Source organism: Sus scrofa, chromosome 7, assembly GCF_054392235.1.
Source record: "Sus scrofa isolate SSC_HxYL_T2T_F1_AM1 chromosome 7, Sscrofa_HxYL_maternal_Yorkshire_Landrace_v2.0, whole genome shotgun sequence".
In the NCBI taxonomy this organism is placed as follows: Eukaryota; Metazoa; Chordata; class Mammalia; order Artiodactyla; family Suidae; genus Sus; species Sus scrofa.
In genome coordinates, this window is record NC_139389.1 from 67749080 (window position 1) to 67768958 (window position 19879).

Consider the following 19879-nt stretch of genomic DNA (forward strand, 5'->3'; position numbering starts at 1 on the left):
GGGCTTGAGACCTGGCTTGAGACCTGCCTCTGCTCTGTTTTGCTCCAGTGACCCAGGGCAGGTCTCCACCCCTCTTTGGACCTCAGTCTTCCCGTCTGTATGATGGGAGACCAGAGAACTGACGCACAAGGGCCTCTCTAGGTCTCTCAGGCTTGAGACCTAGTTCAGTGAGGGTAACATGGTCATCGCCCTACAGTTTGCAGTCCTGTCACATTGTCACTGCCCTCATTAGTGTCCCCAGGCCAGCTTCTCAACAACGTGGTGACAGGGCTGAAAGAAAGACCACCTGTGTTTGAATCCTGGCTCTGTCTCTGGTAGGGCAGTGTCTTTGGGGAAATACCCCTTCTGTCTATACCTCAGTTTCCTCATCTGTAAAACAGGGGAAAGTACTAGAAACTACCTCATAAGAGAGGTGTGATGATTAAGTGGAATGATGCATGTAACACGGTCTGCATATAGTGAACATTCACTATATTTGATCAGTGCAGACAGGGATAGTTATGGGGCATGCCCAGGTTCAGAAATGGAAAATCAGGTGCTTTTTTTGACTTTCCTGAGTCCAGATGCATGGGAGGCATGCAGCCTGGAGCAGACCCCTTTACTTCTGTTGAGGCTGGTGAAGTTGGCCTCCATTGGCTGCATGTTGAAGGGAGCTGTGGGGTAGGAGGTAAGGGTGGGACAGGGCTGTGGGCGGCTTGTGGGGTGAGTGTTAGGCGGCTGAACGAGGCTGTGTCCTGGTCAATGGGGGCTGACTTCTCTCCTCTGGCAGGGGTGCAGTGTGACGAGGGCAGGCCACAAGGCGGAGATGCAATGCCCAGGAAGTCACTGACCTTCTTGTAATTTATTTTCCTCCTCCTTCACCCTGAGACCTCTTGTCACTGCTGGGCATGGTGTGACTCAGAAAGAACTTTCTCCGGAGACAGTCTTCTTCCTGTCCCCACTGGCCTTGCCCCCACTCCCTCAATCCCCCTCTACCTGGACTCTGGGGGCTGCTTCCTCCCTGGCCTCTCCTTTTCCCTCTGCTCCTCTCTACCTACATAAGTTTCCCTTCTTTTGCCCCCAAGAAGGAAAGCAAAGGGCACCCTGACCGGATCTGTCTGCCCATCCATCCTTGTTCCTTCACCTCATTACCACTCCTTCAAGGAAAGGTCCACACCCATGATTCTGGAGTGCAGGGCCTCTCCAGAAGGTTCTGAGGACAGGGTTCCAATGACCCTGTGGGTAACTCATTTGACCGAGGTGGATACTCTCTTTCAGAGAAGATGCAGATGTTTCTTGGGTCACCAGCTGGTACGAGGCAGAGGCAAAGCCAACCTGGTCGACTTGATTCTGTGCTGTGATCTAATGCCTCCCTGTTTCATCCTCTCCCATTCGCCTCTCATTTGTTCTCTGACTTGATCCTTCAACTCTTGCCTTGGAGAGGAGGAAATGGGTGTGACACCAGCAAACGGTGAATGGTCATTCTTAGGCAAACCCTGTCCTGATCTAGCCCTCCCCCCAAGATAGCTCAGGACACAAATGGCACAAAGACTCCCAGGAACGAAAACTGTCATTATGACACACCCAGACCCAGTGTCCCTCCCTTGGTGGGTTTGACAACCTTATCCAGCTCTTGAAACTTGGTCCCTTTGTCTCTCTCTTGCCTTTTCTATGAGCTTCCCCTCTGTCCTCTTTTCCACATTCTTATCTGGGGGCCCATGGGGGCCACCAAGCCACAGCCCACAAATCCCACTTCATCCCTCTCCTTGGAGGCCAGAGTCTCTCTGGCCTTCCCTGCCTCATGGCTGTCTTACCTCCTCCCCTAACTGTGCCCTCCCTGAAGGCAGGGCTGGCGTGGCCCTTGGACCCCTCCTCTAAGCCATCACCCGGAATCAAAGATATTGAAGGCTGCAGGTGTGGGAATAAATAAATGTCCCTGTCTTCCCACCCCTTTGTTGTTACCTTATATGACCTGGCTCCAACTAATCACCCAAGGTGACCTCTGAACCTCACAGTTCTGAACTTAAAAGAATAAGCCACGGATAAACTCGTTCATAGAATACTATGCAGCTTTCCAAGAGACAGCTCAGGGGCATTTATAAATAAGTGAGAAATGCTTATGATGATTTTGGGGGATTGCGGTAGCACACAAAATTATACGACCATGATGATCATAGCTATGTGCACATGGAAGGTTTCTGGATCAACAGGTTGAGGTTTGCTTCCTGGATTCACTGAATCAAGAAGGCTCTGAGTCTGGGGATACCAGCCACAGTGAGGCAAGTGAGAGGTCTCATACTGAAAATGTATAAGATTCTTCCTTAGGGAGAATGGTCAGCCTAAGTGAAAATTCATATAGCCACTGACACTGGGAATCTGTCAGAGTCCTCTCTGATGATATTTCCCCAAAGCCACAGCTGGACCAGCCCTGTTCACCTGCTCCAAATTGGTCAGCCTTTTAGGTTCCAACTGTCAAATTTGATGTCAAGGTAGGACTCCTAAGGAACTGCCAAAAATTCAGTAGACATTTGAGGAAACTTCTAACATGAAAGGTTGGGACCAAAACAAATAGAAAAAGGAAACCAGAGGAAACAGAGATCATACAGAGAACAAAAGAAAACCGAAGACTAAACAAAGAAACTTTAAAAACCAACTGTATGATTAATACCTTCAGAGGTTTGAGGAGCTGTCAAGTCCATATTGTGTCCACATCCAGATATAGGAAAGAACTCTAGGAAACTAAAAAAATGGGTAATGGAAACAAAACTGCAACAGAGAGGCTGGAAACTGAAGTAGAAAACCTCTTATTGGGTAGGAGGAAAAGGCAAAGAAATGTAATATGGGAGAGAAGATTAAAAAAGAGATAAACCCAGGGGGTTCATGTATAACTACTAGGAGTTCTAGAAACAGAGAAATGAGAAAATAAAAGGGAGAAATTATGAAATAAATTATGAAGAAAATGCCCAGAAATTTGAGGACATGAATTTCCAAATTAAAGAGGCTTACTAAGTATCTAGGCAAGAACTAACATGACAAGATGCATTGTGAAATTTAAAGCAGCCAAAATAAAGAGAAGTTTCTATGAGTGACTGCAGGGGGAAAAAAAGAATCAGAATGGTTTTGGACGTCTCAACAGCAGTTCCAGAATTCTATATCCAGCTAAACTCTCAAACAAGGTGAGGATAGAATAAACACATTGTCAGATAAGCAGGATCTCAAATTTTACCTTTTGGGCACCCTTTCTGCGAAAAGCACTGCAAACAGGAGAGACATGGGATCTAGGAAACAAGGACTAGAAGGAAATATATCAAAATGTTTTTAACAGGCATAAAATAAAGCACCTTGCCCACCATCCAGTTCTATGCACAGTATGCCCTGGAAGGAATTCAGGGCAAAGATCAGGAATGAAGCCCTCTGCGCTCTGGGAAAACAGGTAGAACAGGCCCTCAGAAGTTAGGTATTTTTAGGAGAAAATTATATGAAACCAGATTCTTTCATCTTCTATACTTAGAAAAGCACTAAAATCATTTACTGAGCTATCTGTTCCTCGTGACTAATAGTATCTTTCTACCAAGATATGTGCTTGATTGCACATACCTCTTCTCCAAAATTACATATAAACTGACTTCCCCTTTTACCGCTTCAGAGCAGATCCTTGGAGCTCTCTGAGAGCTGTCTCCTAGGCCATAGTCCACAGTCCTCAGTAGCCAAATAAAATTGAAATTCATCGCTCTCACATTGTGTTGGTGTAGGGTTTATGTTTATTTCAGGGTGATGGAATGACAGGTATCACAATGGCAGTCCCCATAACAATCTTAAGGTCCCCTGTTCCCATCAAAAACCTCTTTGTTATGAGACTTTCTTTGGTCCCCAGAATGTCCCTGGAATGAGTCTTTAGGACATAAATTAAAACTAGGATGGCACAGGAGTTTCTGTTGTGGCTCAGAGCGTATCCATGAGGATGCAGGTTCAATCCCTGACCTTGCTCAGTGGGTTAAGGATCTGGTGTTGCCACAAGCTGTGGTGTAGGTTGCGGATGCAGCTAGGATCCCGTGTTGCTGTGACTGTGGTATAGGCAGGCAGCTGCAGCTCCAATTTGACCCTAGCCTAGGAAATTCCATATGCTGCAGGTGTGGCCGTAAAAAGAAAAAGAAAAAAAAAAGTAGGATGGTAGAAAATGATCCAACTTAGTGTATTAATTTGAGCACAAATGATGTTTTACATGTGAGAATGTGGTGAAATTTTTGCAATATTACTAGTTGTTTACTATTGATTCATTGAGAGATCTTGGTTGTCAAGGACAGAATTCACTCTAACTAATATTCTCAGGGAATGCATTTCTCAGGGGATACCACATAGCTTATAAAATCCCTGGGAGGGTAGACAATCAGGCTTAGATGTCATGGTGTCAGGAACATCAGCTGAATGACATCCCAGGGCTGCCTTGGTGGCCACCCACTGACCCCTACAGGGCTCACATGCTGCAGCTGGCCTAGGCTGGTGGTCTTTTCAGACATCTTCCACATGGTGCTGCCTCTGCATGTCACCACCTTCCCAACCAAAATTTCACAAGGGAGGTGTTTGATTGGTGTACTGGGTACAAGGGATGCTGGGAAAGTGAGCTTCTGGCTTCTGCCTCCAGAGGTGTGTGGATTTGTTAGATGGAGAATATCCAAAAATGAAGCAATGTATGGAAATTTGTGCTTGGGCAGCCCAGCCCCAATACTCAGGAGTTTTTGATAAAAGGAAGTTTCTGATATATCGGCCTCTAAACAGTGAGTCTGATGGCTGCTTTCTGGCCCAGCAGGGCACACATTCAGGTGTGGCAATTCTGTCATCCTGAGACCCATTGAACAAATTGTTGCCCCTTCCCTGCCTAGACCAGTGCCATGCCGAAATTCTCAGGGTCAGGGCTCCTAGTACCCTCCCCATTCTCTGTGTTCTGCTCCCAGTGACTATTTGCTTACCTTCAGCCAGCGACTTCCTTCTTTCAACTGTATCTAAGCATGGGGTGCTACACCAACATTGATTAGTATCACTCGAAGCATATGGAGGTTCCCAGGCTAGGGGTTGAATTGGAACTACAGCTGCCGACCTACGCCACAGCCACTGCAATGCTAAATCTGAGCCACATCTGCAAACTTCATCACAGCTCACTGCAACGCTGGATCCTTAACCTACTGAGCGAGGCCAGGGATTGAATTTGCATCCTCATGGATACTGAGCAGCAATGGGAACTCTGGCCCATTGTTTTTTACAGGAAAAAGAATCTGTTAGAAAAAGATGTTTTTTGTTTGTTTGTTTGTTTGTTTGTTTTCAAGGCTGCACCTTCAGGATATGGAAGTTTTCAGGCTAGGGGTTGAACTAGAGCTTCAGTTGCCAGCCTACACCACAGTCATGCCAGATCCAAGCCACATCAGTGACCTACTCCAAAGCTTGCTGCAACACTGGGTCCTTAACCCACTGAGCAAGGCCAGGGATTGTACTTGTGTCCTCATGGACACTGCATTGGGTCCTTAACCCTCTGGGCCACAATGGGAACTCCTGAATTTTTTTCTGTACATTTTAAGTGTGGTATGTTCCATAAAATGCAAATATCACCAGTTTATGGCTCAGGTGAATTTTTACATATGTAAGCACGCAGATGAAGACAGAGAACATTTCCAGCATCCCATGAAATTTTCTTATGCCCTCTCCTTGTTATTACCCCACGAGAGAACCACTTCTTTTTCTTTTTGATTTTTACTGCCACACCAGCTGCCTATGGACGTTCCCAGGCTAGGGGTTGAATCGGAGCTGCAGCTGCTGGCCTATACCACAGCCACAGCAATGCCAGATCTGAGCCGCACCTTCGAACTGCATTACAGCTTGCGGCACCATTCGATCCTTAACCCACTGAGTGAGGCCATGCACCCTCATGGATACTAGTTGGGTTCTTAACCCACAGAGCAACAATGGGAACTCCTGAGAGAACAACTTCTAACACCATAAATTCCTTTTGCAAATTCTTGGACTTTGTCAAAATGGAATCCAAAAGTATGTACTCTTTTGTAACTGGCTTCTTTCACTCAACATGAAAGACCCAGGAGATTTTAATTTTTCTTGATTGTATGACTGTAATTCAATTTATTTTTTATAGATAGTAGGAGCTTTGAAAATAATCATAGCAATTCCTATCAATTACAACATTTTCAGAAAATATAGTGTTTTTTTTGTAAGCATAAAAATTAGAACTTTAAAAATCATTGGGAGTTCTCGTCATAGCACAGTGGTTAACGAATCCGACCAGGAACCATGAGGTTGTGGGTTTGATGCCTGGCCTTGCTCAGTGGGTTAAGGATCCAGCGTTGTGGTGAGCTGTGGTGTAGGTTGCAGATGCGGCTCGGACCCTACATTGCTGTGGCTCTGTGGAAGGCCGGTGGCTACAGCTCTGATTCGACCCCTAGCCTGGGTACCTCCATATGCTGAGGGAGCAGCCCCAGAAAAGGCAAAAAAAAAAAAAAAAGACCAAAAAAATCATGAAACTATACAAAAACAGTTATAATCATATATATAAATAATGGGGCCACAACTATATCTATGTTGCCCCAAAGCTGCAAGGTGACTCTGACCTCCTCATGGGCCCTCATTATTATTGTAAACCTCTGGCTGTCTGCACATCCTCATGGATGTCTCAGCAGCTAGTGTTACTGAGCTGAATTTGTATCTGTTCACCCAATGCACAGCAAAGCCAATCTGCTGACACCAGTTGTGGTGAAGGAAAGTACAGCATTTATTGCAAGGCATCAGGCAGGAGAGTGGGAGACAAACCTCAGATCCACTCCAACTTGGTCTTTAGGGTTAGGGTTTTTTTTGTTTGTTTGTTTTTTGTCTTTTCTAGCATATGGAGGTTCCCAGGCTAGGGGTCCAATTAGAGCCATGGCAACGTGGGATCCAAGCTGTGTCTGCAAGCTACACCACAGCTCATGGCAATGCCAGATCCTCAACCCACTGAGTAAGGCCAGGGATCGAACCCACAACCTCATAGTTCCTAGTCAGATTCATTAACCACTGAGCCATGACAGGAACTGCAGGTTAGGGGTTTTTTAAAGGAGAAGGAACAAAGAGGCTGGAATGAATCATGGTCTTGTGACATTTCTGTGGCATTTCTTAATTGCAGTGTTAGGACTCAGGATGTCCCTGATTTATAGTTCTCTGGCTAAGTGGTCCATGGCTTGGGGGTCTGTTAACTCATCTTGTCCTGGAGAAATAACCTGAGTTGTATATTGATGATGATATCTACAACAGCAATTTTAGTACATTGATGATGTTATTGGCAGCAACAGTTTTAGTCATCTGCCTGGTTAGCACAGGATTGTGGTCAGAGGGTACAAGAAAGGGAATAAAGTTTTGGATAGAGAGGTTAATCATAAACTCAGTAAGAAAGTTCAGTTTTAGGAGGACTCAGTTTCAGTGGGTCCCACAGTGAGAGTCAGCAGGAGGCCAGCAGAGGACAGGCACAAACCTATAGCATTTCTGTACCATGTCAAATGCCTGCTGGGGTTGACACTGAGGATAGAGACAGAGGGGTATCCCTGGGCTTTAGGGAGCCTCACTGACTACAGGAATTCCACACCAAGCCTTGGTACTATCAACTGAAAGACAAAATGTACAACGTGAGAGTTGTGAGTTTCAGTTTTATTTGGAGACTTACTAAGGACTGTTAGGAGGAAGACATTTTCCTCTCCTCTTCTAGGTTCTTCTGTCTGGTCTAAGAATGAAATTAACATAAGACAGATTGAGAGGAGAAAATAAAACAAACTTTGATACCATGAATACATGGGAAAGACTCAGAAAAACTGAGGAACTCTCCAAAATAGCTGAAAACTTCACCTTAAATACCATCTTCAGTTGAAGACAAAGGAAAGTGTTGGAGGTAAGGGTTGAGGGCTTTGAGGGCCGTGGAGATGGAAGAGCAAAGGTTTAGTAAAGAAATGCTTGCTGGGCCATGCAGAGACAGTGGAACACAGGTGGTCTCTGATCTCTAGGGATGTCCCCCACCACACTTAGCCCCTATTCTTTGCAGATACTTCTGGTGATTGCTGAACCAAGCCCTCTGTCTATCTACCCTCTTCAGGCAGTTAGGGAGGAGGTCAAAAGTTTCCTCCTGTGTCTTTTGAGTGTTTTCATCTTGAAATAATTTGCATTCCAAGGAGACATTTTGAGATGGCAAGTTTGTTTTCTTACAGTCCTGCTTTTGAAACTTTTAAAGTTTCACATTACAGAGGCTGAGTTGGTAGATTGTTCCATCTCATTAAACCACTGCCTTAGTCCTGACAACAGGTCAGTCCAGTCAAATTCATTTTAGGAGAGGGTGATGCAGAGGGGTTCTCAAAGTTAGGCCTATAAGGTGCAATGCAACTGGGTATTTAATAAGAGGCATTTCTAAAGAGACAAAGGAAAATGTAGGTTAATGAATAGAGCAAATTATAAACCCAGTGTCTGAGTCCTGAGAGCTGCCACTCAAGATTCTAGATGTCAGGGTCAAAGCACCTTTTGAAGTCTGAAATGTCTTTGATGATGCTGTCAGGTATTTAGGTAAACTTTCTGAGTGGCCCAAACAAAAACAGAAATGTAAACTGTTTAAACATGAGCTGCTGTGGTGATTTCTCTGAAATTTTTATCATGTCATCTGGCTTCAGTTTGCAGGGCTTGGGGAAAAAGTGTCATTTTATTTCTCAATGATTCCAGTCAGAGTAAGAGAAAAATTGGACAAGTTTGGAGAGTTGTAGTCAAATATTTGAGGAAACTCTAAGAATTGAGGATCCAGTTCAGTTTATAGGGGGAAAACAAAACCTCAAAGATGATTAACAAAATTAGAATCTAATATCCACAACCACTGTGTTAGTTTCTGCTGAAACACTAATTTTTTTTCTTTCTAATTAAAAGCCACCATTGTCATCCCAAGCTCTTTTTCTAGCTGACAAATTTAGTAACAGAAATAACATAAACTTATTTGACTTTTGGTAAACCTGGTTAGAATAAGAATTTTACGTTTAATGTGGATAACACTAAAGACAAACCTATTTTAATTAAACCAGTAATTTAAAATTTGCTTTTATTTACTAAAGATTAGTCCTAGATCACATGAACTTGAAAGACATTTGGGTTAGGTTCTATTACACTTTTGAGATTCAGAAATATTTAATTTATAAGCACTTACTTTTAAGCCACTTAAATGGAGCCCTTTTACAAATTACTTTTGGTAATACTATGCAGAGGTATAAAAAAATATTATATCTATAATATACATATTACAACATGTCGACAAACACATCCAGAGACCTCATAGCTTTCATTTAAAATTTTTATCATAAAGTGCTTAAAAATTGGGTTGTGATGATCATTGTACAGCTATAAATATAATAAAATTGAGTAAAAAATTTTTAATCATAAATCAGGTAGAACAATGTAAAACTCACTAGTATATAAATAGCAGTTGGAATATGTTAAGTTTATTTGATCAGATGGCCAAGACTTTTTTTTCCTGTCTTTTCAGGGCTGCACCCATGGCATATGGAGTTTCCCAGGCTATGGGTCTAATGAGAGCTACAGCTGCTGGCCTATACCACAGCCACAGGAATGCAGGATCCTTAACCTACTGAGCAAGGCCAGGGGTCGAACCCTTGTCCTCATGGCTACCAGTCGAGTTCATTTCCACTGAGCCATGAAGGGAACTCCCAGATGGCTAAGGCTTTTTGTTACTTGTTCATGATAAATCCTTGGGCAGTCTGTGAATTCGATTTTGAGTAAGGGAGAATTTCCAGCAGTTTATGCTTTTAAAAAGGTCACTCTTCCTCTTTGTTTCTTTGGTTTCAGGTTCTACCTGATCAAGTTATCTAGGCTAAGTCTCAGCCTATAGTATGCGATATTTATATTTCTGACTTTGTAGAGATTTGCAAGACAAAGACAGTTTTTTTTTTCAATTCCCCAAAGCACTGGGCTGCTGCCTAAAGGATATCAAAAGATTGATTTGTCCAACTGTATTTTCTTTAATTTGCTTCTTTACATCAGCTAGAAGATTTCCAACTAAACTGGTAATCAAACGATTTTTCTGTTCTAGAACGACAGGGCTGTCACTTCACTATCATGCCTTCAAAAGTGTGCACAAGGTGTTCAACAAAGATCTTTCCAAGTGCACAAGTCAACACCAGACCAATTCACCCCTGGGGCAAAAAGCTTCCACTCTTGCTCATATTAGTCCCCAGTTTTTAACCTCCCATTGTGTGGGTTTGGGCAACCTTTTGGTTTCCCTTATTTTTATTTGTTTGTTTATTTTTTTTTTTTGTCTTTTTGCCATTTCTTGAGCTGCTCTCACAGCATATGGAGGTTCCCAGGCTAGGGGTCGAATCAGAGCCATAGCCGCTGGCATATGTCAGGGCCACAGCAATGTGGGATCCGAACCGCGTCTGCAACCTACACCACAGCTCAGAGCATTGCCAGATCCTTAACCCACTGAGAAAGGCCAGGGATCGAACCTGCCACCTCATGGTTCCTAGTCGGATTCATTAACCACTAAGCCATGATGGGAACTCCTTGTTCGTTTATTTTTATGGCTGCATCCCAGGCATAAGGAAGTTCCTGGGCCAGGGACTGGATCTGAGCCGCAGCCTATACAACACTGGATCCTTAACCCACTGTGTGGGATCAGGGATCGAATCCTCACCCCTGCAGCAACCCAAGCCACTGAGGTCAGATTCATAACTCACTGCACCACACATGGAACTCCACTATTGGTTTCCTTTAGCATGTTCAGTTAACATTGTCTGAAGGTTGGATGTCTATGCCCTGTCTCACAATGTGAGGGGAAGCACTCCCCTTTAGACACAATGTCCATCCCCGCAATACAATCAGATGAAAGAGATGCAACCATGTTACAAAAAGCCCATTCAGTTACACCAATTTTTCTTTCTTTTTTTTAGGGCTGCACCCCTGGCATATGGAAGTTCCCAGGCTAGGGGTTGAATGGAAGGTATAGCTGCGGGGATACACCACAGCCACAGCATGCGGGATCCCAGCCTCCTCTGGGACCTACACCATAGCTCACTGCAACGCTGGATCCTTAACCCACTGAGTGAGGCAGGGATCAAACCCGCATCCTCATGGATCCTAGTCTGGTTGGTTAACTGCTGAGCCACAAAGGAAACTCCGTGCCAATTTTTAAGTAAACTTTCATCTCAATTCTGTTAATGCTTATACCTTCAACCATAGGCTCCATTAGGACCCTATCAGCAAGTCTTTGTTTTACAAGTGTTACCAAACTGAATTTGGGTCCATTTGCCAGACTCAGAGCAAAGCCAATCTACTGACACTGGGTTGTGGTGAAGGCAACTACAGTGTGTACTGCATGGCACCAAGCAAGGATAATGGGCAGCTCGTGCTCAAAAGACCTCAACTCCTCAGCGGCTTTCAGGGAAGAGTTTTTAAAGGCAACATTAGGGGTGAAGGTTGCAGCTCATGGACTCTCTTCTGATTGGTTGGTGGTAAGGTAACAGGATGATATTTCAGGAATCTTTATCATCAACCTTCTGGCTCCAACCAGTCTGGGGTCTGCATGCTTGTGATCAGCATTTAGTCACCATTCTTCATTAAGTGGGGGTCTTAGTTTCTGCAGAACAACTCAAAGATAGGTATCAGATTGTCCTGTGTATCCCTTGAGGAACTCTGCTTTATCACTGAACTATTGCTTAAGCTCTCATTACTTTTCTTGCTTGACTGCTTTTCTTTTGTTTCTGCATTCCCTCCCTTCTCTAATTGTAAACTTCTTGTGCCTGCTCTTTGGAACTTGGGGAAGGTCTAGGAGGCTAAAGTTTTTTCTACAAACAAGAAGTGGGGGACATGGAGGGGTCTTGTCACTGGGCAGACCCAGCAGGGTCCTGCTCAGTTTCAATCCTCCCTCTTCTTTGATACCCCTCAATCCTGAGGGGAACAGGGATGGGACAAGAAAGGGGATAAAGTTTTGGATAGAGAGGTTGATTACAAACTTGGTGGGGGAACTTGGTTTTAGGGGAACCCAGTTTCACAAACAGTCCCAGAAACTTTTCTTTTTATCTCCTGTCTATTGTATCCATTGCTGCATAAAAGTGAAATCGCACAACTCAGATGGGACTTGAACTCATAATCTTCTAAATGAAACCAAAAAACTCATCTCAGGACGTAAGGAAGCTCAGGTTCTTTATGTCTCAGCACAGAAGGAATTCAGCAAGAGGCAAAGTGATAGGCAGGAAGTAGATTTATGAATGTAGGATGCTTGTGAAGGATACAAGCAGGCAGGCAAAAGGGAGCTTTTAAAATGTAATTGAGGAGTTCCCGTCGTGGCGCAGTGGTTAACGAATCCGACTAGGAACCATGAGGTTGCGGGTTCGGTCCCTGCCCTTGCTCAGTGGGTTAACGATCCGGCGTTGCCGTGAGCTGTGGTGTAGGTTGCAGACGCGGCTTGGATCCCGCGTTGCTGTGGCTCTGGCGTAGGCCGGTGGCTACAGCTCCGATTCAACCCCTGGCCTGGGAACCTCCATATGCCGTGGGAGCGGCCCAAGAAATAGCAACAACAACAACAAAAGACAAAAGACAAAAAAAAAAAAAATGTAATTGATAACAAGAATTAAGAACTAAGTGGGCTACATTTTTATAATCAAAGGAAACATGGGGAGGGAGAGAAGACCACTTTTACCTCTTCCTCTGTAAAGATATTGCAGGAAAATGGGGTGCAAGAAGATGGTCGTGTCCCAGGTCTTGGGGGAATTCCTGGGACCGGCCACGAAATGAGGGTCCTCGGCTTTGTGCAGGAAAGAATCAAGAGTGAGCTGTAGTAGAGTGAAAGCAGAGAGACACATTCCATAGGTAGAATGTGGTCTGTCTCAGGTGGTGAGAGAGGCCCTAGGAGATACACACTCCATAGACAGAGTGTGGACCATCTCAGAAAGTGAGAGGCCCCCAAATATGGTGTAGTTAGTTTTTATGGGCTGGGTAATTTCATAGGCTAATGAGTGGAAGGATTATTTCAACTATTTTGGGGAAGGGGCAGGTATTGAGCCACTGTCCACTTTTTGGTCTTTGATGATCAACCTTAGAACTGTCATGACATGTCTTGACATATGCTAATGTAATACAATGAGCACATAATGAGGCTCAATGTCCACTGGAAGTCAAATCTTCCACTGTCTTGGACCTAGTTCTAACAAGCGTATGTCATATCCTCAATGGTTATGTCATTCTTCTAAAGCTTGTGCCCTGCCCCCTTCCCTCCTGCCTCAAAATGTTTTTGAATCCCAGTTGAGGGGTCAAATCAAGGGACCCAGGCACTTTTGCTGATGTTTAACTTAAAAAAAAAAAAGTTGTTTTCTTTTCCTTTTTAGGGTCACACCTGCAGCATATGGACATTCCCAGGCCAGGGGTTGGTTTAGAGCTGCAGTTGCCAGCCTACACTGTAGCTTGCAGCAACACCAGATCCTTAATACACTGAGCGAAGCCAGGTATCAAATCAGAATCCTCATAGGTCCTTAACTTGCTAAGCCTCAACAGGAACTGTTGATATTTAACTTGATTAATTGGCCTGTTGCCAATTAATTGCCTAAGCGGTTGCTGGTCAGGTTTTTCAATGTATTTTTTTTTCTTCCATCCTTTAAAAGTTTTCTAAAGTGGGGGTAAATAGAGTAGACTTGTTTGAGGTCCTTTAATGTTTGGGGGGGCCTCTAGGGGGTTCCTTTGGCCCATCCAACCTTATTAAATGCTGCCCAGCCCTAATACTGTATTAAAACCTTTGTTTTCTTTATTTGTTCTGGCCATGCCTGTGGCATGCAGAAATTCATGGGCCAGGGATTGAACCTACACCACAGCAGTGACAATGTTGGATCCTTAACCTGCTGAGCCACCAGGGAAGTCCAAAATCTTTGTTTCAATCCAATCAATGTCTATTTTATTTATTCCATTTCTTAATAACCATCTAAAGATTTCCATTACCTTTTCTGATTTCTCTTTTATTCTATCTTTCTACTTTCTACCTACCTTCTATATCTGTTTTACTTACCTTATTTTTAAATAACCCTTTAAAAATTTCTACCTTGTTCCCAGTGAGGGGAAGCTATGATACTAAACTCCATAAGCCTTCCCAAACTGTTTTCTTTTTTTTTTTTCTTAGTAGGGAGTTCTTAAGGTTAACTGTTACATTTATTTGTATCCACCCTTTAATTTGTTCTTTACATAGGTTCCAATAAAACAAGCTCCTTCTAATGACAGCTCTCTAAAATATTTTATCAGTTTAGAAGTTTCTGCCAACTTAAAAGAATCCATTATCCAGCCATTGATAAGTAGGATTTTAATAGTGACTCACGCAAATAAGATGCAAGAGGCGTCCCCACAAGAGAGTGCAAAGGATGCAGCCCTTTCAGATCCAGAAAGTTTACTCTCAAAAATAGTCTCAGAAAGTAAAGACCTTTGTTGCATCACTAATAAAGCAATGAGGGTTGAGATGACAATGGCCCCCTCTGAACTTGGACTCCTTAAGACAAACTCCCGAGAGCTGGCATGGCTGGACAAGAAACTATTTGGAATCCCAGTCAATTCAACTGGCTGCCAAATGCACACTGGTATGTGTATCTTCCAGATGGCAGAGGCTGGACAGAATAGTATCACCGGTTTACAAGCCAAACTCTCAAACAGAACAAAATGAAAGGAAAACCTGATCAGATGAATGGTTTTCTCCTTATGACAAAGGACACAAAAAAGAGAGAGAAAGAAAAAGAGTGACCATCCCTGGGAGGAAAAGGATCAACAAACCAAGGGTACTTTGCCATGTTTCAACCAAGAGTCACAAGTTCAATGAGCTAGCCCTACAAATATGTTCTCCAGCTAATCTAATTTTAGGAAAGAGAAATTTGCTGTTCTTGTTTCTAACAGACCCTGCAGGCAGAAGATCCAGGAGACTGGCAGAGTAAGAATTCTTACATGCCGGAGTCTTTTGTCAGTTATCCCAGGATCTCTTACCTATAGCAGCTTTGGAGTGAGTAATGCCCAGCCAGGAAATCTGCATTCCACCCTCACTGCCAGCTGTTGGGGAAGAAGACATTTTCCTCTACCCATCCAGGGTCTTCTCGCTGGACTAAGAATGAAACTGACATGAGACAAACTGACAGGAGAAAGTAAAACAAACTTTGATAACATGCATACATGGGAAAGACCCAGAAAAATTGAGGAACTGGCCAAAATGGCTTGAAACCTTCACCTTAAATACTATCTTCAGCTGAAGACAAAGGAAGATGTTGGAGGTAAGGGTTGAGGACTTTGAAGGGGCGTGGAGATGGAAAAGTGGATGTGCGGTAAAGAAATGCTTGCTGGGGAGTTCTCATTGTGGCTCAGTGATTAACGAATCTGACTAGGAACCATGAGGTTATGGGTTCGATCCCTGGCCTTGCTCAGTGGGTTAAGGATCTGGTGTTGCCGTGAGCTGTGGTGTAGGTCGCAGACGTGGCTCAGATCCCATGTTGCTGTGGCTCTGGCGTAGGCCGGCAGCTATAGCTCTGATTAGACCCCTAGCCTGGGAATCTCCATATGCTGTGGGAGTGGCCCCAGAAAATGCAATAAGACAAAAGAAAAAAAAAAAAAAGGAAAAAAGAAAAAAAGAAATTCATGCTGGGCCATGCAGAGACAGGTGGTCTCTGATCTCTAGGGCTGTCCCCACTGCACTTAGCCCCTATTCTTTGCAGATACTTCTGGTGATTGCTGAACCAAGCCCTCTATCTATCTACCCTCTTCAGGCAGTTAGGGAGGAGGTCAAAAGTTTCCTCCTGGGTCTTTTGTCTGTTTCCATCTTCAAATAACTGGTACTCCAAAGAGACATTTTGGGGTGGCAAAATAGTCTACAGGATTCTATGGCATAGGAGACAACTCTCAGATAGCTCTGCAGACCTGCTCCAAAGAAGTATAGGAGAAGCCAGGATTTATAAGAACTTTTTTGTTGGGAAAATAAATGTAGTCAAACATAAAAAGACAACTGCTAATAACAAACAATAGACATGTCAAGATAATGACCTTAGTGCCTTTCTATGTGTGGAAAGACTCAAGAATCTGGGGTCATTGAACTTTTTCCTTAGATATGCATCTTAATATCCTGGGGTCAGTATAATCCAAATGCTTCCTGTTTTTCTCCATCCTAAAGTCCCCTCCGGGTGCACTGATGGGTTCCCCTCCAGTGGGCAACTGCAGTGGCAATTGGCTTGATCTCTGTAGAACTGGAATGGTGGGCAACATTCTTTTCTTTACAGTATCCTGAGTCTGGGAGGGGCTGTGTGGGCCAGAGCCTGTATGCAGGAGGAGGAGGGAGTCTGATCGCTTAGTCAGCTTCTCGCTTAACCTTGAGCTGGTGGTTATAAGCTGGGCCCCAGGCGCCCGAGGCCAGACTCACCTCATCAGGCCCTGCTGCAGTGGGAGCAGGGAGAGTAGCAGTGGTAGGGGCAGCATGCTGGCCAGGGGGCTTGCCCTCCGCTCAGTCCTGGTCAAAGGCTGCCAGCCCTTCCTGAGTGCCCCTCGGGAGTGCCCAGGGCATCCCAGGGTGGGCACTGGAGAGGGAGCATGCATCTCCACTAAAACCCCTCGCCCCTTCAGTGAAATCCCCTCTCCTGGTGACAATGGCTGGATTAACCTGTACCGTTTCTGGAAGGAGAAGGGCACACAGAAAATCCACTATCACCATGTCCAGAACTTCCAGAAGTATGGTCCCATTTACAGGTAAGCCCTGCAGAAGGTGGGGGCTGGCGAGCCAGGGCACTGTGCTCTGCTCCTCTTTCCCTCTCTGGTCTGCTCTCCCACTCCAGGCTCTCGTTCACCTCTGGCTTTATTTTGTCCTGCTTGGGGGTGGCAGGAGCAGGGATGAGGCTTCCCAGAGAGTGGGTTCCATTCTCAGCCCTGAGGCCTCAACCCTCCCTGGGCCCTACACCCTCTGAGACTTCAGGGGGGTGGGAAGGCTAAGCCACGATCTGCAGGACACTTTGCAGGGTAAGTTTATCACCCCAATTATTAGAGATGAACGAAGTTCAGAGAGGTTAGGATTCTTGCCCTCGTCACTCAGCTAGATCCCTGTCCTCCTCTGGTGCTGGTCTCACCCCTTGGCCCTGTGCAGCTCTGGAGCAGTTGATTTTGTCCCTTCCACTAGCCTGGCTGGAGCCCCTACTTCCCAGGCATCTGCCTGGCTTCCTGCTGGGAGAAAGGGCCTTTGGTCTTTTGGCCTTTGAGCACCCCAATTTCTTGTCCTAGGGTAGGGGTGGGGCGTGGGGGTTGCCCCTGGTGAGAGGCCTCATTGGTTTGGGTTTAGCAGTTTCTAAGGTGGGTGGGCTTCAAGCCACCCCTGGGTTCTTTTCTGAGAGCATAGGCGAGGGGGATGGGAGGTGGTGAGGGTGGTGGTTGAGGGCAGGGAAGGGACACTGGGAAAGACAGTACATTTTATGTTAAGTAAAAGGGTCAAGATGGGGAAAGGGCATCACAGAACACGTCAGCTGGCTAGATAGGTGGCGTGGAGGGAGAGGCTTTTGTGGGTAGGGGACCAGCTGCTCACTGGTCTGGGTCACTTCCTCCCTCTCCCACAATCCCTTTGGAAGTCTTAAATGCCTGTTTTTTAAACAGCTAGTTGGAGGCAGGGAGCACCCCTCCCCCACACCCCATCTCCTGGCCCCCAAGTTTGCTCCTGAGCCTCTCTTCCTTGTCTCTCTTTCTCTTCTAGGCCTGTCATTGTCACTATCCTCAAGCTTACTTCTCTGAGATCTCATGTTACTCCCTGTTTCCTCCTTCCTTCTCCTCCTCTGCTCCTATTCCTAGTAGGAGCTGCTTATTTTATAAAGCCCCTCTCTGTTTTCTGAGTCATTTTCATCTGAGCCTTGCAAAAGTTGGTGTTGTTATCCCAGCGTATAGATGGGAAAACTGAGGCCCAGAGAGGAAAAGGGTATTGCCAAGGTCACACACTTCATCAGGGCAAAGCCAGGTCTGGAACCTTGATCGTCTGACTTCTAGTTCAGTGGGTCACTGTTCTAACTATAGCCTTGAAATGATAAACTCTTAAATAAACATAAGAAATTTAAAATACAAGTTTAGTAGATTTTTTTCCCTTAATACAAGATTATTCCTGTTCTTTATAGAATAATTTAGAAAAATTGAAATCAGATAAAATTTGTTTTGATATTTGTGTACCATTCAGAATGTGAATATATTTATATGCTGTTTGTTGCTGTCCTATAACAATGTATTGATGACTTTTTCTCTTTTCTCTCTTTAATGTAATTTTATTTTTATTTATTTATTTATTAAAAGTTAGCATTTTATTTATTGTTGCTTTGTTTTTCTTTTTGTTTTTGGCTGTGCCCAGAGCATGGCAAATTTCCTGGGCAAGGGATCAAACCCACTCCATAGCAGTGATCCACGACACTGCAGTGACAATGTCAGATCCTTAACTTGCTGTGCCACAAGGGAACTCCTCTTTAATATAATTTTAAATGGCGGCATACATTGTCAATCACTATACTCTTAAAAAAAAAAAGGAAGCATAGTAGCCCATAGTATGGATAATGCATATTTTTTTAGCTAATTCTTTAGTGAGCTATTTAGCCAACTCTAGTTTTTTTTTTTTTTTCTTGGTGTTGTTTTGTTTTTTTGTTTTTTTGCTGTTAGACATCCTTATCCTTTTTTTTTTTTTTTTTGCTATGAACATTCTCATCCATCAGGCATCTTTGTCCAATGTCAGATCGCTGCCTTGGGCTGGATTCCCAGAGGTGGCATTGGTAATAGCAGTTCAAGGACTTTGCTTAGTTTGTTTGTTTGTTTGTTTATTTATTTATTTATTTTTATTATGGAGCCAGTGGTTTAAGGATGTGTGGCAGCTGGAAAAACAGAGGGGATTTTCTGGGGGCCACAGCCAGCCAAGGAAACATGGGGAAGGTAGGCCCAGGTTTTAAGGGTCAGTGGTTCAAACAGTTCTCTCCCCCTACTCCTTCTTCACCTGCCCTCTTCCCCTCCCTCTTCTCTCTGGAGGTAGAGGGAGGAAGAGAGGGGAGGGCAGGGAGAGAAAGAGAGGGAGGGAGAGGGAGACAGAATTTGCCTTGTACTTTCTTGTTTTTATGGGATTGTTACCCTAAAGTGTATCTTAAATTAACTTTCTTATGCAAAAGGCAGATGTGAGTCAAAAGCAGAATTTTCTGTTTCACAACAGTTGTATTTTAATACTATCTGCAAAGTGCTTATGAGGTATATTTATACCTGGAACTCGATGTTTTACCACAGTTTTGATAGTGACAAGGTAATTTGTTGGGCATCTGATTCTTGGAGGCAGGACAGGCCCTCCCAGAGTTTCAATCCTAGTGCCTAGAAGGGATTGCCTGGCTTGGTGTATGGCCTGCCCAGCAAGCGACATGGAGTCACTCCAGTACAGGGTCACTCCAAGGTGCCTGTTTCTGAGCTCTGCATGTGAGAGTGTGGAGGGTGCTGAGAATGTGGACACACAGGAAGAATGAGCATGGAGGACTGGATGGTCCAATGAAGGTGGGGATGGCCTGAGGACATGCTGGGGACCTGCTGAGGTAGGCAGGAGCCACTGTGATGATGAGCACAAAGCTGTCACTTACAGACAGAATGTCTAACAGGAGTCACACCCATAGGTTTCATATCAACTTATCCCTCAGCAATCCTGTGAGACAGGCACTGTATTTATCCTCATTTTATAAGAGGAAACTGAGACTCAGAGGGGGTAAGAGACTCAGGTCACACAGTCAGGAGGCTGTGGGGCAGGATCCATTCCTGGGCCTGTCTGCTCTGTGCAGTCAGCCATAGGGGGTTACAGACAAGCAGAATCCCGTGTCCTGATGGCCCAGGTTCTGCTTGGCTC

General features: G+C 44.5%; 2 protein-coding genes across 6 annotated transcripts in view; one reads left to right on the forward strand and one right to left on the reverse strand.

Moving 5' to 3' along the window:
- The window catches only part of ARID3B (AT-rich interaction domain 3B), a 491508-nt gene that overhangs the window by 250428 nt on the left and 221201 nt on the right, over positions 1 to 19879 (reverse strand). The window lies entirely within an intron of this gene.
- The window catches only part of CYP11A1 (cytochrome P450 family 11 subfamily A member 1), a 39775-nt gene that overhangs the window by 10642 nt on the left and 9254 nt on the right, over positions 1 to 19879 (forward strand). The window contains exon 2 of one of the 4 annotated variants that reach the window (XM_021098320.2): positions 14222 to 15281. Coding sequence is in view for 2 of the 4 variants with exons in the window: in XM_021098319.2 (XP_020953978.1) it covers positions 16472 to 16740 (269 nt within the window). In the remaining 2 variants the exon portion in view is untranslated. 4 annotated transcript variants of the gene reach the window in all.